This window comes from Gorilla gorilla, chromosome 8 (genome assembly GCF_029281585.2).
Source record: "Gorilla gorilla gorilla isolate KB3781 chromosome 8, NHGRI_mGorGor1-v2.1_pri, whole genome shotgun sequence".
NCBI classification, from domain to species: domain Eukaryota; kingdom Metazoa; phylum Chordata; class Mammalia; order Primates; family Hominidae; genus Gorilla; species Gorilla gorilla.
The window spans coordinates 115,576,594-115,594,854 of NC_073232.2; the positions used below are offsets into that span (position 1 = coordinate 115,576,594).

Here is an 18,261-nt window from a genome sequence, read left to right on the forward strand (position 1 = left end):
GGCTGCAGTGCAGTGGCATGATCTTGGCTCACTGCAACCTCCACCTCCCAGGTTCAAGTGATTCTCCTGCCTCAGCCTCCCGAGTAGCTGGGATTACAGGTGCTTGCCACCACGCCCGGCTAATTTTTTTTTTTTTTTTTTTTTTTTTTGAGACAGAGTCACACTCTGTCACCAGGCTGGAGTGCAGTGGCATGATCTTGGCTCACTGCAACTTCCGCCTCCCAGGTTCAACTGATTCCCTGCCTCAGCCTCCCAAGTAGCTGAGACTACATACAGGCTTGTGCCACCACGCCCGGCTAGTTTTTGTCTTTTTAGTAGAGTCGGGGTTTCACTATATTGGCCAGGTTGGTCTTGAACTTCTGACCTCAGGTGATCCACTCACCTCAGCCTCCCAAAAAGCTGGGATTACAGGCATGAGCTGCCACCGCACCCAGCCCCAGCCCTTATTCCTGTTTGGTTTCTGGGTCTCTCCCCATCACCATCCTCTATTCTACTGTCCTCTACTGGAAACCCTCCTATCTATTAGTACCTTTGAAGTATGCTACCCAGAACGGGACAAAGATGCATTGAAGGTTAGAACTATTAACTCCTGGCGGGTGCAATGGCTCATGCCTGTAATCCCAGCACTTTGGGAGGCCGAGGTGGGCAGATCACTTAAGGCCAGGAGTTTAAGACCAGCCTGGCCGACATGGTGAATCTCCATCTCTACTAAAAAATACAAAAATTAGCTGGGCATGGTGGTGTGAGCCTGTAGTCCCAGCTACTTGTGAGGCTGAAGCAGGAGAATCGGCTGAATCTGGGAGGTGGAGGTTGTAGTGAGCCAAGATCGCACCACTGCACTCCAGCATGGGCGACAGAGCAAGACTCTGTCTCAAAAACAATAACAACAAAAAAACTTTTAATTTCCTTGATGTGAAACTGTATTTCTGTTAATGTAGCCAATGAACACACTGGTTTTGGGAGTAGCTACAGATTTGTACAGCAATCAGTTGGCATTCTTAGTTACTTAATTTACAGGCCAAGTAGATCTAACCAGGTATCTACTTAGTTCTCTGCGATTCTTGGAGGTCAAGTCCAGGAAGGTGGAACAAAGAAAAGGTAGGCCAGGAGTGGTGGCTCACGCCTGTAATCCCAGTACTTTTGGGAGGCTGAGGTGGTCGGATCACTTGAGGTCAGGAGTTTGAGATCAGCCTGGCCAACATGGTGAAACCCCGCCTCTAATAAAAATACAAAAATTAGCTGAGCATGGTAGTGCATGCCTGTAATCCCAGCTACTCGGGAGGCTGAGGCAGGAGAATCACTTGAACCCGGGAGGTGGAGGTTGCAGTGAGCCAAGATTGCACCACTGCACTCCAACCTGGGCGACAGAGTGAGACTCCATCTCACAAAAAAAAAAAAAAGGGGGGGCCAGTAACAACAAGGTGAAACCCCATCTCTACTAAAAATACAAAAATTACCTGGGTGTGGTGGCGCATGCCTGTAGTCCCGGGTACTCAGGAGGCTGAGGCAGGAGAATCGCTTGAACCCGCAAGGTAGAGGTTGCAGTGAGCCGAGATCTTGCCAATGCACTCCAGCCTGGTGACAGAGCAAGACTCTGTTTAAAAAAAAAAAAGAAAAGGTAGAATTTTTTTGACTCACAGTACTTACCAATAACTGCTTTTTATTAGATTCTTAGAGGTGTTGTAACCCATAGGCTGTGAGTTCCTTGAAGAATCTTCTTGTCCACACAATGTCTAACAAGTGACACTCTTAACTTGCTCATCACAGAAGTGTTTATCAAATAATTACATTTGATATTCTACTTTTAAGGAGATAAGTATTTTGCCATGTTACAGTAATGAATGGGATGGTTATTGAGGAAAATAGGGGGAAAGTGAATGCTTACCCCAAGTCTACAGTTGAATCTCTGTGGGGATAATCTCTTCCCTGAAATGGTAAAATTTGTAATGTGGCCGGGCGCGTTGGCACACCTGTAATCCCAGCACTTTGGAGGCCAAGGTGGGCAGATCATTTGAGGCCAGGAGTTTGAGACCAGCCTGGGCAACATGGCAAAACCTGTCTCTACTAAAAAATACAAAAATTAGGCCAGGCTCAGTGGCTCACGCCTGTAATCCTAGCACTTTGGGAAGCTGAGGTGGGCGGATCACGAGGTCCATGAGGTCAGCAGTTTGAGACCAGCCTGACCAACATGGTGAAACCCCGTCTCTACTAAAAATACAAAAATTAGCTGGGCATGGTGGCGGGTGGGCTGTAATCCCAGCTATTCAGGAGGCTGAGGCAGGAGAACCGCTTAAACCCGGGAGGTGGAGGTTGCAGTGAGCCGAGATCATACCACTGCACTCCAGCCTGGGCAACAGAGCGAGACTTGTCTCAAAAAAAAAAAAAAAAATTAGCCGTGTGTGGTGGCACAGGCCCGTAATCCCAGCTACTCGGGAGGCTGAGGCACAAGAATCGCTTGAATTTGGGAGCAGAGGTAGCAGTGAGGTGAGATCACGCCACTGCACTCCACCTGGGTGACAGCCTTAAGACTCTGTCTCAAAAAAAAAAAAAAAAAAAAATCTGTAATGCTGAAAACAACCAAATCTGGGTTCTAAAGACAATAATCTTTAAACATTAACATCTCTTCAACTCTCAGTCAACTCACTTGTTACAAGTGGCACATTCTAAGTAGCTACTAAAGATCAGGCTTTTTTTGAGACAGTGTCTTGCTCTGTTGCCTAGGCTGGAGTGCAGCAGCAGGATCATAGCTCACTGTAGCCTTGACCACCCAGGCTATTGATCCTGAGTAGTTGGGACTACAGCCATTCACCACCATGCCCAGGTAATTTTTTTTTTTTTTCTGTAGAGATGGGATCTTGCTATGTTGCCTAGGCTGGTCTCGAATTCCTGAGCTCAAGTGATCTGCCCACCTTGGCCTCCCAAAGTGCTGGGATTAGAGGCATGAGCCACCACGCCTGGCTTATTTTTTATTTTTTTTGAGATGGAGTCTCACTCACTCTGTCACCCAGGCTGGAGAGCAGTGGCACAATCTCAGCTCACTGCAACCTCCGTCTCCTGGGCTCAAGCGATTCTCCTGCTTCAGCCTCCCAAGTAGCTGGGAATACAGGCACACACCACCATGCCCAGCTACTTTTTGTATTTTTAGTAGAGATGTTGGCCAGGCTGGTTTCAAACTCCTGACCTCAAATGATCTGCCCGTCTGGCCTCCCAAAGTGCTGGGATTACAGGCATGAGCCACAGTGCCTGACCTGGTTTTTTTTTTTTTTGTGAGATGGAGTCTTGCTCTGTCTCCCAGGCTTGAGTGCAATGGTGCAATCTCGGCTCACTGCCTCCCAGATTCAAGCAATTCTCCTTCCTCAGCCTCCTGAGTAGCTGGGATTACAGGTACCCACCACCACACCCAGCTAATTTTTGTATTTTTAGTAGAGACGAGGCTTAACCATATTGGCCAGGCTGGTCTCGAACTCCTGACCTCAGGTGATCCACCTGCCTCGGTCTTCCAAAGTGCTGGGATTACACGCGTGAGCCACTGCACCCAGCCCTGGCCTGGTTATTTTTTTTAAAACCCACAGTAAACACTAACATTCCCAAATAGGTTAAAATACATTTTTATTAAATGTTAGAATAAATTTATACACAATTCACAAATTCTTTACAAAGAATTGCCAATCTTTGTCCAATTTTGTAGTAGTCTCTACACATTCAGAAATTCTGCTGTTAAACAGGATTTATAAAATATTTCTTTCAGAAAGCATCACAATGCTAATTTTAGGCAAATAATGTTTTAAAACTGAAGTCTTTGCATGGAGGTGAGCTCAAACACCCTTATGCTTTATTGCAGTGATGAAATAATGAGAAAAATAAACATTAAACTGACTTACTAAGAAAACAATGAATAAGTAATTCTGTAAACTTCTCAAATTCTCCTAAAATTTTTTATTACTTTCAGAAGCAATACTATTGCAAGGTATCAACAACCACACTATGTACCCAAATAAAATGAATGTCAGAAATAAAAATACTGTCACAAAGAAGCACCCCTTATTGGAAGATGTATTGAAGAAGTCTTATTACACTGAAAGTTTATGGCACAGATCATAAACTCAGAGTCTCTTCACACATAATAACAATTCATCCATTTTGAAATGAGTAACTTCTCCTTTGTAGTGTTGCTAGTATAAAAAAAGGTACAAGTTCAAAATATGCTGGCAACATACAAAAGTGGCCAATAGTTTTGGTCTTTGAGAGTACACCCTGCAGTTTAACAAAGACTGGCTTTGAATCTTCCATTCAAAAGCACACTTCTCTTCCAAAAAGATGACTGCCCAACTGATGCCATCCCAGAGAGCAGATATCCCAACCACCAACTTGAAATGGCTGAACAAAGAAAACTAACCAATTACTTCAAAGATGGGAAGCAAAATCAATGTCAAGGTATTTAAAATCATAAGAAATTTTAAAATTCAATTTTTGAAAAATTTCCCCTGAGCTTTGGCTGCTTTTTATATACAGTCTCTAGTAACAGATGCATTCCATCGTTCCAAGTTGTACTTATAAACGCTATAATTCTTGGTGCTAAAAATAGGTAAGTTATGTCTTGAACAGCAAAGTGGTAGCAATTACATTTCATGGAAATCTTTGGTGAGATGCAGTCCTGCAGAAGCCTCCTTTGTTTCCCTCCTCATAATGTGCCTAGAATCTTCAAGTTATCTTCAGAGGAGAAACCACAAGACCATAATGAAGGACAAGCAGACCATCCTGAAAAGGGGAGAAAAAAAGACGATTTTGCAGTTCTTTCAAACCACTAATGCAAATAATCAAGTCAAAGCTGGCTTACTTTTTTAAATAATCTAACACTAAGGTGAAATTCTTTAATTTAAAGAAAATAAGTGGACCATATAGTTTCTTATTCACTAAACACTCCTTGTGAATGTGCTTTTTTTTTTTTTTTGAGACAGTCTCACTCTGTTGCCCAGGCTGGAGTGCAGTGGTGCAATCTCGGCTCACTGCAACCTCTGCCTCCCAGGTTCAAGCAATTCTCCTGCCTCAGCCTCCCAAGTAGCTGGGATTACAGGCACCCGCCACCATACCCAGCTGATTTTTGTACGTATGTATTATATGCATGTATGTATGTATATATTTATTTATTTTTCAAGTCGGAATCTTGCTCTGTTGCCCAGGCTGGAGTGCAGTGGTGCGATCTCTGCTCACTGCAACCTATGCCTCCCAGGTTCAAGCAATTCTCCTGCCTCAGCCTACCGAGTAGCTGCAATTACAGGCACGTGCTACCAGGCCCAGCTAATTTTTGTATTTTTAGTAGAGACAGGGTTTCGCCATGTTGGCCAGGCTGGTATTGAACTCCTAATCTCAGATGATCCTCCTGCCTCAGCCTCCCAAAGTGCTGGGATTAGAGGCGTGAGCCAGAACACCTGGCCCGACACCCAGCCCCACTTTTTTTTTTTTTTTTTGAAGACAGGGTCTTGCTGTGTTGCCCAGGCTGGAGTTCAGTGGCCAAATCTGGACTCACTGCAGACTTGACCACCTGGGCTCAAGCGATCCTCCCACCTCAGCCTTATGAATAGCTGGGACAATAGACACGCACCACCACCAGACTCATTTTTGTATTTTTTGTAGAAGACAGAGTTTCACCGTATTGCATAGGCTGGGCTCAAACAATCTGCCTGTCTCAGACTCCCAAAGTGCTGGGATTACAAGCATGAGCCATCTAGACCAGCCTGTCAATGTGTCTTTTTAATGACTCTCAGGAGCCAATTCTGAAACTATCATGTAGCCACAAACACAAACTGGAGTGCAATGGCGCGATCATAGCTCACTGTAGCCTCAATCTCCCAGGCTCAAGTGATCCTCCAACCTCAGCTTCGCAACTAGCTGGGACCACACACACGCATGTGCCACCATGCCTGGTTACTTAAAAATTTTTTTTCAGTATAAACGAGGTCTTGCTATGTCACCCAGGCTGGTCTCAAACTCTTGAGCTTCAAGCAATACCCCCATCTTGGCTTCCCAAAGTGTGGGATTACAGGTGTGAGGCACGCATCCAGCCCAGACTTTTTTTTTTTTTTGGAAACGCAGTCTGGCTCTGTCACCAGGCTGGAGTGCAATGGCGCAATCTTGGCTCACTGCAACCTCCGCCTCCCGGGTTCAAGTGATTCTCCTGCCTCAGCCTCTTGACCAGCTGGGACAACAGGGGCCCGCCACCACGCCTGGCTAATTTTTGTAATTTTAGTAGAGACGGGGTTTCACCATGTTGGCCAGGCTGGTCCCGAACTCCTGACCTCAGGTGATCTGCCCACCTCAGCCTTCCAAAGTGCTGGGATTACAAGTGTGACCCGCTGCACCCGGCCCTGGACTTCTTAATAGACTATTTAAGCATTAGATTCTCCTAAAAAAGACTCAACTACTACAACGCATCGCAGATCTGTTCATTTCCACATAAATGCAGCTCACCACTATAATAATTGCTAAAGCTCTGAAACACTTACTCATTTAATGAAAGCCTAAAATATATATGTTTTACTTCTGCCTTAAAGAATGCCCTCAGCTGGATGCAGTGGCTCATGCCTGTAATCCCAACACTTTGAGAGTCCGAGGTGGGCAGGTCACTTGAGACTGGGAGTTCAAGACCAGCCTGGGCAACATGGTGAAACCCCCCCTCTCTACTTATATAATTTAAAAAAAAAAAAAAAAAGGAAAAAGAATTTTTTAAAAGAGTAAAGAATGCCCTCAGGGCAGTTGGGCAACTTAACCCCCATACTATATGATTCCAGATGCTATGTGTCCAAGTCTTTTTATCTACTTTTTGTGTGGTTCTATCTCCTTTCTTGATACCAGATCTTAATTCTTTGGCTCTCACCAAGGCTGCATCCAGCAAGCAATCCACCTTTTTTTTTTTGAGATGGAGTTTCGCTCTCTTGCCCAGGTTGGAGTGCAATGGTGCCATCTCGGCTCACTGCAATCTCCGCCTCCCGGGTTCAAGCGATTCTCCTGCCTCAGCCTCCTGAGCAGCTGGGATTACAGGCAGGCGTCAACACCCCCCGCTAATTTTTGTATTTTGAGTAGAGATGGGGTTTCTCCATGTTGGTCAGGCTGGTCTTGAACTTGCGACCTCAGGTGATCCGCCCGCCTTGGCCTCCCAAAGTGCTGGAATTATAGGTGTGAGCCACAACGCCTGGCCGCAATCCACCTTTTTAAGGGACGATTTCTAATTTCCTGCAGACTGGATAACTAGCTAAAAGGAAAGGTCATTGGGAAATGTGCCACAGACCTGAACTGAGCAACACAGAGAAGGGGTTGCAGCTCATATATCCTGTATTTCCAGTGCTGCTCTGGCTATTACTCTCTTTCGCTTCTTTGCTAAGCTTTTCCATGGCTCCACTTCCTCACTCCTCAACTCACTGCAATCTGGTTTGTGTTCCTGGCAATTACAGTAAAAACTCACCAGAATTCTAGAAAAACGTTCACAAATTCAAGTGCCCACAAGGCCCAGGCCAGTAACATAAATGAATACATAAGTTAGGTATGTGAAGTCAATAGGGAATGTTGAAGACTAGTGGTAAACCAGAGAGAGCAGATGTCTATCTAAAGAAATTTAAACTCAAGGCCAGGTGCAGGGGCTCATGCCTATAATCCTAGCACTTTGGGAGGCCAAGGCAGGTGGATCACCTGAGCCCAGGAGTTCAAGACCACACTGGGACACATAGTGAGACCCCGTCTCTACAAAAAATACAAAAATTAGCCAGGTGTGGTGGCACATGTCTATATTTCCAGCTACTCAAGAGGCTGAGGTGGGAGGATCACTTGAGCCTGGGAGGCAAAGGTTGCAGTGAGCCAAGATCATGCCACTGCACTCCAGCCTGGGTGACAGAGCCAGACCCTGTCTCAAAAACAAAAAAAATAAAAAATAAAAAAAATTAAAAAATTTAAACACAAGGCCAGGTGTGGTGGCTCATGGCTCATGCCTGTAATCCCAGCACTTTGAAAGGCTGAGGTTGGAGTATCACTTGAGCTCAGGAGTTCAAGACCAGCCTGGGCAACAAAGTGAGACCCCCATTTCTACAAAAAATAAAAAAATTAGCCAGTGGCACACCTCTGGTAACCAGCTACACGGGAGGCTGAGGCAGGAGGATTGCTTGAGCCCAGGAGGTTGAGGCTACAGTGAACCATATTCATGCCACTGCACTCCAACCTGAGCAACACGGCAAGACCACACAGCAAGACCCTGTCTCAAAAAAACAGAAAGAAAGTTTGTTTATTTCATTCATTTATTATTTTGAGACAGGGTCTTGCTCTGTCGCGCAGGCTGGCATGAATGATCAGAGCTCGCAACAGCCCTGAACTCCCAGGCTTAAGTGATCTTCTCACCTTAGTCTCCCAAGTAGCTGGGACTACAGGTGCATGCCACCATGCCCTGCCAGTTTTTGTATTTTTTGTAGAGACACGGTTTCAGCATGTTGCCCAGGCTGGTCTCAAACTCCTGGGCTCAAGTGACCCTCCCGCCTCGGCCTCACAGAATACGGGGATTACAGGTGTGAGACATCATGCCTAACCTGAGTACATTTTATGATGCTTGCACAATCATTAAATTGCCTAACAATGCATTTCTCAGAACATATCCCTATTGTTAAGTGACGCATAACTGCATATATATTTGCAGACTTAATGACTATGGTTTATTGTGGAAATCTTTATTGAATTTTTAAAAATAAAATTAATTAAAAATGTTCTTTTTGGCCAGGCATGCTGGCTCACGCCTGGAATCCCAGCAGTTTGGGAGGCTGAGGCGAGCAGATCACTTGAGGTGAGGAGTTCAAGACCGGCCTGGATGTCTAGGCAGAAGCCTGCTGTAGTGGCAGAGCCCTCACAGAGAACCTCTACTAGGGCAGTGCAGAGGGGAGAAGTGGGGTTGGAGCCCCCACATATGGTCTCCACTGGGGAACTGCCCAGTGGTGCTGTAAGAAGAGGGCCACTGTCCTCCAGATCCCAGAATGGTAGATCCACTGAGAGCTTGCACCCTGAGTTTGAAAATGCCATAGGCACTCAACACCAGCTCTAGAGAGAAGCCATGGGGGCCAAACCCTGCAAGGTCACAGAAGTGGAGCTGCTCAAGGCCTTGGGAGCCCACCCTTGCACCAGTGTACCATGGATGTAGGGCAGGGAGACAAAGGAGATTTTAGAGCTTTTTTTTTTTCTGAGACAGAGTCTTGCTCTGTTGCCCAGGCTGGAGTGCAGTGGTGTGATCTCTGCTCACTGCAACCTCCGCCTCCCGGGTTCAAGCAATTCTCCTACCTCAGCCTCCCAAGTAGCTGGGATTACAGTAGTGCACCACCATGCCTGGCTAATTTTGAGCTTTAAGATTTAATGAGGGCCAGGCATGGTGGATCGCGCCTGTAATCCCAGCACTTTGGAAAGCTGAGGCAGAAAGATTGCCTGAGCCCAGGGGTTTGAGACCAGCCGGGGCAACATGGTAAAACCCCATCTCTCCAAAAAAATACAAAAATTAGCCAGGTTTGGTGGTGTGCACCTGCAGTCCCACCAAGCTGGGAGGCTGAGGTGGGAGAATCACTTGAGCCTGGGAGGCAGAGGTTGCAGTGAGCCTATCACACTACTGCACTCTAACCTGAGTGACAGAGAGAGAGACTCCATCTCAAAAAATAAATAAATAAATAAAAATAAAAAAATTAATGGCTGCTGTTCTGTGTTTCAGACTTACATGGGGACATATAGCCTCATTCTTTTGGCCAATTTCTCCCTTTTGGAATGAGTTATTTGCCCAATGTTTATACCCCCATTGTATCTTGGAAGTAACTAACTTGTTTTTGATTTGACAGGCTCATAGGCAGGAGGGACTAGCCTTGTCTCAGATGAGACTATGGAATTTTGAGTTAATGCTGAAAATGAGTTAAGACTTTGGGGGACTATTGGGAAATCATGATTGTCTTTTGAAATGTGAGGACATGAGATTTGGTTGGGGGGGGGCATGATTTGGGTGGAATGATATGGTTTGGATCTGTGTCCCCACCAAATCTCATGTTGAATTGTAATCCCCAATGTTGGAGGTGGGGCCTGGTGGGAGGTGATTGGATCACGGGGTTGGATTTCTCATGAATGGTTTAGCACAATTTCCCCTTGGTACTGTCCTCACAAAAGTGAATAAGGTCTTGTGTGATATGGTTGTTTAAAAGTGTGTAGCACTTCCCTCCTTATTCTCTCTCTTGCTCCTGGTTCCTATCATGTTTTTGCCTTCAGCCATGATTGGAAGCTAAGCTGCTATGATTCCTGTACAGCCTGCAGAACTGTGAGACAATTAAACCTGTTTTATTTGTAAATCACCCAGTCTCAGGTATTTCTTTATAGCAATGTGAGAATGGACTAATACAGTATGTGAATTACATCTTAACAAAACTGCTATTTTAAAAAACAGAGTTCAGGCATGGTGGCTCACACCTATAATCCCAGCACTTTGGGAGGCTGAGATGGCTGATTGCTTGATCTCAGGAGTTCAAAACCAGCCTGGGCAACATGGCAAAACCCCATCTCCACAAAAAATTTAAAAAATAGCCAGATGTGGTGGTGCACATCTGTAACGTCTGTTGTCCCAGCTACTTGGGAGGCTGAGGTGGGAAGAGATCAATTGAGCCCCCCAGGTTGAGGCTACACTGAGCCATGATTGTGCCACTGCATTCCATGCATTCTAGGCTGGGCAACAGAGTGAGACCTAGTCTTTCTTTTTTTTTTTTTTTGAGACAGAGTTTTGCTGTTGTTGCCTAGGCTGGAGTGCAATGGTGCGATTTCAGCTCATTGAAACCTCTGCCTCCCAGGTTCAGGCAATTCCCTGCCTCAGCCTCCCGAGTAGCTGGGATTACAGGTGCCCGCCACCATGCCCGGCTAATTTTTTGTATTTTTAGTAGAGATGGGGTTTCACCATGTTAGCCAGGCTGGTCTTGAACTCCTGACCTCAGGTGATCCCCCCACCTCGGCCTCTCAAAGTGCTGGGATTACAGGCGTGAGCCACCACACCTGGCCCGACCTTGTCTTAAAAAAAAAAAAGAAAGAAAGAAAAGAGAAAACTAATCTCCAGTGACAAAATCATAACAATGGTTGCCTTGGTGCTAGGGAGAAGAATTAACTGGGAAGGAGCATGAGAGAACTCTCTGGGAGTGACAGAACGGTTCTGTATGTGAAGGAGGGGTTTGAGTTAAACAGATAGGTATTTGTTGAAACTCATGCATTTCATTATATGTCAATTAAAATATATCATATGTACATTATGCACATATAACTATGCATATGTGTATATTTTCTGCTTCTTCCAAGGAACTGTATAATTTGCATTAAGAAAATAATTCTTGGGAACAGATTGTGAGGACAAGAAAAAAAAGATAATTCTTATAATATTCACATCTTCTTTTGAGCAGTTGTTCCATTGAGACAAAGGAACATAGGCAATTATACCAAAAAAAAAAAAATTATATTTCTTTTCTTTCTCTTTTTTTGAAAAAGGGTCTTACTCTGTCGCCCAGGCTGGAGTGCAGTGGTGTGATCATGGATCACTGCAACCTCAACCTCTCGGGTCAATCAATCTTCTCCCCGCTCAGCCTTCTAAGTAGTTGGGACTATAGGCATGTGCCACCACACCTGGTTAATTTTTGTATTTCGTAGAGATGGGGTTTCATCACGTTGTCTAAGCTGGTCTTGAAGTGTTGGACTCAAACAATCCCCCTGCCTCAGCCTCCCCAGGTAACTGGGACCACAGGTATGCACAACCATGTCTGCTAATTTTTCTATCCTTTGTAAAGACGGGACTCGCTATACTGCCCAGGCGAGTCTTGGAACTCCTGGGGTCAAATGATCCTCCCATCTTGGCCCCAAAAAATGTTGGGATTATAGGAGCAAGCCACTATGCCTGGCCAAGAATCACTTTTCTTTTCTTTTTGAAACCGAGTCTTGCTCTGCCGTCCAGGCTGATGTGCAGTAGTGCGATCTTGGCTCACCGCAAACTCTGCCTCCCGGGTTCAAGCGATTCTCCTGCCTCAGCCTCCCGAGTAGCTGGGATTACAGGCACCTGCCACCACGCCCAGCTAATTTTTGTATTTTTAGTAGAGATGGGGTTTCAGGATGTTGGCCAGGCTGGTCTTGAACTCCTGACTTCAAATGATCTGCCCGCCTCTGCCTTCCAAAGTGCTGGGATTACAGGTGTGAGCCACTGTGCCTGGCCTCTTTTTTTGTTGTTGTTTTTTGAGACATGGTCCTGCTCCGTTGCCCAAGCTGGAGTACAGAGCCACTCATGGGTCATTGCAGCTGCGACCTCCCGGGCTTGAAGCGATTCTCCCACCCCGCCTCCCAAAGTGCTGGGATTACAGGCATGAGCCACCACCGCACCTAGCCGCATTTCTTGTCTTTAACAGAGATATTTACCATATGTTTTCTATACTTGGATACACAAAATGTTTGTCCTTGTGTTATAATCACCCACAACATTTAATACAACAAACCAATCACATAACCTAGAAACAGTGCATCACACCACACAGCCCTAAGAGGGAGCAGAAACCTGGATTTACCCAATAGGCCATGACTGTCAGCCAGGTGTGGTGGCTCATGCCTGTAATCCCAGCACTTTGGGAGGCTGAGGTGGGCAGATCACTTGAGGCCAAGAGTTTGAGATTAGCCTCGCCAACATGGTGAAACCTCATCTGTATTAAAAATACAAAAATTAGCTGGTGTGGTGGGACACCTATAGCCCCAGCTACTTGGCAGGCTGAGGTACGAGAATCACTTGACCCCAGGAGGAGCAGGTGCAGTGAGCCGAAATCACGCACTGCACTCCAGCCTGGTGACAGAGCAAGACTCTGTCTCCAAAAAAAAAAAAAAAAAAAAAAAAAAGTCACGGTTGGGCACGGTGGCTCACACCTGTAATCCCAGCACTTTGGGAGGCTGACGCAGGCAGATCAGGAGGTCAGGAGATTGAGACCATCCTGGCTAACACAGTGAAACCCCGTCTCTATTAAAAATACAAAAAATTAGCCAGGCGTTGTGGCGGGCACCTATAGTCCCAGCTACCTGGGAGGCTGAGGCAGGAGAATCCCTTGAACCCGGGAGGCAGAGGTTGTAGTGAGCTGAGATCGCACCACTGCACTCCAGCCTGTTGACAGAGCAAGCCGTCTCAAAAAAAAAAAAAAAAAGTCACAACTGTCTAATTTACACAACAAGTAAGGGCTACAGGACCAATGATCACCAGCTGCCCAAGTACCAAAAAATTATGCTTCTGAAATCTCTTGATGTTGATTCTGGCACCAAGAGCAAACGATGCCCTATGTGTGTCACTCACAGCAGAAGCCCTTTTTTCCCCAAGAATTATATTTCTAGCAAACAAAAATGTGTTTGAGAGTTCATCAAATCTTCATTAGTACTTCATAAGCTTCTCAGAGTCATATAGCTCTTAAAACAATTTTCATGGCCGGGCGCGGTGGATTACACCTGTAATCCCAGCACTTTGGGAGGCCCAGGTGGGTGGATCACCTGAGGTCGGGAGTTAGAGACCAACCTGACCAACACAGAGAAACCCTGTCTCTACTAAAAACACAAAATTAGTTGGGCGTGGTGGCGCATGCCTGTAAACCCAGCTACTCGGGAGGCTAAGGCAGGAGAATTGTTTGAATCCAGGAGGCAGGGGTTGCAGTGAGCCGAGATCACACCATTTCTCTCCAGGCTGGGCAACAAGAGCGAAACTCTGTCTCAAAAAAAAAAAAAAAACAATTTTCCACTATGGATTCAGAAATACATTAGAATATGTGGTCCTATTTTCTTTTCATTAAACTTGTAGATCCTATCTTGGTTTTTATTATTTTGACTAAGAGACTTCACATTATATTCCCACTCACATTATAGGTTAATTAAAACATCAAAATAGTTACCTTGAGTTCTTATCTACTGTATAAGAAAAGCTATGTGAATCTCTAAAGCAGGGGTGTCCAATCTTTTGGCTTCCCTGGGCCACACTGGAAGAACTGTCTTTGGCCAACATAAAATATGCTAACACAGGCTGGGCAGAGTGGCTCACCCCTGTAATCCCAGCCCTTTGGGAGGCCAAGGTGGGCGGATCACTTGAGGTCAGGAGTTTGAGACAAGTCTGGCTAACATGGTGAAACCCTGTTTCGACTACAAATACAAAAATCAGCCGGGTGTGGTGGCGCATGCCTATAATCCCAGCTAATAGGGAGGCTGAGGCAGGAGAACTGCTTGAACCTGGGAGGCAGAGGCTGCAGTGAGCTGAGATAGTGCCACTGCACTCCAGCCTGGGCAACAGATCAAGACCTTGTCTCAAAAAAATGAATAAATAAAAATACAATATACCAGTACGAACAGTAGCTGATAGAAAAAAAAAAATCTCATCACGTTTTAAGAAAGTTTATGAATTTGTGTTGGGCCCCATTCGCAGCTATCCTGGGCCACATGTGGCCTGAGGGCCACAGGTTGGACAAACTTGGCTCTAAAGCCTAATAAGTACTTGCAAGTTTTTCTTGAAATGTCCTTCTGGATGCACTGGCCTAGAAGCCTTCAAAATTGTATTATAGCACTGGACAGGCGGAAAAAAACAAGGCTTTTAGAATCAAACTGCCTAGAGTCTGAGCCCTGTCTCACCCACTGACTGTAGGAAGTTATATGTCCTTACTATATCTCAGTTTCCTTTATCTTTAAAATGGGAAATAAAAAACTGCCTGCTTTCTTAGAATAATTATGAAGAATAAATAAGCTAATCTACATAAATTACTTAGAACAGTACCTGACACACAGCAAGAATTTGATAAATATTAAATATTATTTATAGTGTAGGTAATTTTAAGAGTATTGTAGAATATTTATGAAAACTTACTGATAACATGGATAACTTTCACTAAGCAACTTATCTGTTAGACATGGGTATGTCTATAACCTACCTGCATTGCTGCATCACCTATTGCACGTCGGATTTCCCTTAGAGTTTGATACTGCTCCAACAGGTGATCACCACAGATTATATCTACCTATGGACATGAAGAGAGTATTAGATTGATTTCTTGCTTCAAAATACCATCTGAAGAAATGAGGAAAACAAATCAACATAAATTGTTTCCAAACTAGATTTTGTAATTTTATTTTAGACTGATTAAACACTCTTGAAAAGAGAGTTTTAGAAACTTTTTACAGAAGTAAATAAGGTAACATGGGAAGAGCATTAGAGGATACAGCAGGACAACAGCACAGTATAATTGATATTCAAAATGATTTCCCTGAATCTCAAAGAAATTAAGTCATTTTAGACTTTAATTAAGAAATTCATTTTGACATTAATTAAGAAATTAAGTCAAATTAGATGTATTCAACATCAGGTAGCAAAGGAAAGTATATCTTTTTAAATATCTGTGATAAAAATCATTAAGGCCGGGAGCAGTGGCTCACGCCTGTAATCCCAGCACTTTGGGAGGCAGAGGCGGGCAGATCACCTGAGGTCAGGAGTTCCAGACCAGCCTGGCCAACATGGCGAAACCCTGTCTCTACTAAAAATGCAAAAACTAACCAGGCATGGTGGTAATCATGGTGCCTGTAATCCCAGCTACTTGGGAGGCTGAGGCAGGAGAATCACTCGACCCCAGGAGGTGGAGGTTGCAATGACCTGAGATCATGCCATTGCATTCCAGCCTGGGCCACAGAGCGAGACTCTGTCTTTAAAAAAAAAAAAAAAAATCATTAAAAGGTATTAATGCTTAAAAAGGCAATCATCCATTATTTGAAAAAATTCTCTTAGGAGGAATATCTCATTTTCCAACAATGCCACATAAATCATAGTACAACACTGACTTGAAGTTCACACTAAGGAAACTGTTTTGTAGATGGAACAATTTCAACAAGGTCTTTTCAGCCCTTTGGTAATTGCAAAGCTCCAAGACATATCTTTTTTTTTTCCCCCCAGACAGGGTGTCACTCTGTCACTCAGGCTGGAGTGCAGTGGCCCAATCATAGCTCATTGCAGCCTCAAACTCCTAGGCTGAGGCAATCCTCCCACCTTAGCAACCCAAGTAGCTGGGACTAGAGGTGTGCACCACCACATCTGGCAAATTGTGTGTTTTTTTGTTTGTTTTTTGAGATGGAGTCTCGCTCTGTCGCCCAGGCTGGAATGCAGTGGCACAATCTCGGCTCACTGCAAGCTTCACCTCCTGGGTTCACGCCATTCCCCTGCCTCAGCCTCCCGAATAGCTGGAACTACAGGCACCCACCACCATGCCCAGCTTATTTTTTGTATTTTTAGTAGAGACGGGGTTTCAGCGTGTTAGCCAGGATGGTCTAGATCTCCTGACCTGGTGATCCGCCCACCTCGGCCTCCCAAAATGCTGGGATTACAGGCGTGAGCCACCGTGCCCAGCCAATTGTGTGGTTTTCTTTTTTCAATTTTTGTAGAGACAGGGTCTCGGTATATTGCCCAGGCTAGTCTTAAGTGATCCTCCTGCCTTGGCCTCCCAAAACACAGGTGTGAGCCAGTGTGCTCTGGCCAATATACTGACTTTTATATAGAATTCTCTAGAGAGAATATTGTTGTATATATACATTTTATTAAGACTCTACTATACTTACTTGCTAAGATAGAAATGCAAATCTTTAATCTTTCACTGAGTACTACTTCCTATTACCTTAAAATGGGGTTAGAGCCTCAACAGCTTATGTGTGTGTGTGTGTGTGTGTGTGTGTGTGTGTAGAGAGAGAGAGAGAGTGAGAGAGATATATATATCTCACTTAACTGGCTCCATCTCCTAACATTACTATTTAGATTACGGTATGAAATTTCTCCTTGTCTTCCATACCAGAATGTCACCTCTGCTTCCTCTTTCTCCTTTTCCTTTCTTCTTACATGCAATCAATTACGAAGTCCTATTGCTTCTTTCTTCCTATCTCTTAAATTCATATCATACCTTTCAACTACTGCCCATAGGCTTAAACCACTAAAACTACCTCCTAGCCAGACTTCTTATCTTCAAATACTGTTTACTCCAATAAATTCTATACACTGTCAACATGTTAAACTCTAAAAACTTTTAGCATGGTTGGGAAAGAACAGTAATAGCAGCTGCATTTAAATGAGCAGCCACTATGTACAATAAGTTACATATGTATTTGATATGTGTTATCTAATCCTCATATTCCTATGAATTAGGTAACTACAATTCTGATTTTACAGATAGGGAAACTAAGAAGTAAAGACATTAAACTTTCCTGAGATCACAAAGCTAGTAAATAGCAAAGTTCAGATATAAACCCAGGTCTGTCCAAGATCTAATTTTCTCCAAAGCCTAAATGCCATCTCAGGGGTCGGCAAACCATTTCTGCAAAGGGCCAAATAACAAATGCTTCAGGCTTTGTGGGCCATAGCATCTCTGTTATATCTCTTCAGTTCAGCTGTTATAGCACAAAAGCAGCCACGGTGTGGCTGTGCTTTCAATTCATTTTGCAAATACCACTCTGTCAATTTAAAAGCTAGTAAGTCTAAAATCCAAAAGTTGTTACTAATCTGAGACTATATAGAATTATGAGATAGAACCCGGGTTGGCATACTCAAGGGCCAAATCTAGCCTGTCACCTGTTTTTAGAGTGGTATTTCCAAAGTGACTTGAAAGTAATGATATGAGATCTTGCACAGAGAACTTAGATCCATAAAAAATTAAAGAATTTGGTACCATCATTGTTTTATTAATTTTTTTTTTTTTTTTTTTTTTTAGACAAGAGTCTCACTCTGTCGCCCAGGCTGGAGTGCAGTGGCGCAATCTCAGCACACTGCAACCCCTGCCTCTCAGGTTGAAGCAATTCTCGTGCCTCACCCTCCCAAGTAGCTGGGATTACAAGGGCACGCCACCACGCTCGGCTAATTTTTGTATTTTTAGTGGAGATGGGATTTCCCCATGTTGGCCAGCCTGGTCTCAAACTCCTAACCTTAGGTGATCCGCCCACCTCAGGCTCCCAAAGTGCTGGGATTACAGGCATGAGCCAAATCACTGGGCTTATGTTTCATTAAATATCTAGCAATCCAAAAACCATCACTCTTAGTGGGCTTTATACCACGTGGTATACATTCACGGTATTATTACTATATTTTCAACTTTGAATTTTTACAGATCTTTAAGTTTTTTGTAAAAAGCTTTACAAAAATCTTTAAAAAATAATTCACTGTAACAAATTCAGAAAACACAGAGGTGCTGGGTACTGTGGCTCTCA

The 18,261-nt window shown here is 44.3% G+C and overlaps 1 protein-coding gene and 1 non-coding gene across 3 annotated transcripts in view; both read right to left on the reverse strand.

Annotated features, from left to right (window-relative positions):
* Nucleotides 1-1,418: 1,418 nt before the first annotated feature.
* PCGF6 (polycomb group ring finger 6) overlaps nucleotides 1,419-18,261 on the reverse strand; it is a 50,240-nt gene continuing 33,397 nt past the window's right edge. The window contains exons 9-11 of one of the 2 annotated variants that reach the window (XR_008669003.2): nucleotides 14,958-15,044; nucleotides 4,624-4,758; nucleotides 1,419-1,594 (exon numbers count right to left, since the gene is read on the reverse strand). Coding sequence is in view for 1 of the 2 variants with exons in the window: in XM_031014956.3 (XP_030870816.3) it covers nucleotides 4,702-4,758; nucleotides 14,958-15,044 (144 nt within the window). In the remaining variant the exon portion in view is untranslated. Of the gene's footprint in view, nucleotides 1,595-3,592; nucleotides 4,759-14,957; nucleotides 15,045-18,261 lie in introns of those variants that run through there. The other variant, XM_031014956.3, reaches the window with a different exon arrangement.
* LOC115936123 (U11 spliceosomal RNA) lies at nucleotides 13,232-13,364 on the reverse strand. The gene has a single exon (XR_004071703.1). It is a non-coding gene; the product is annotated as a U11 spliceosomal RNA (small nuclear RNA).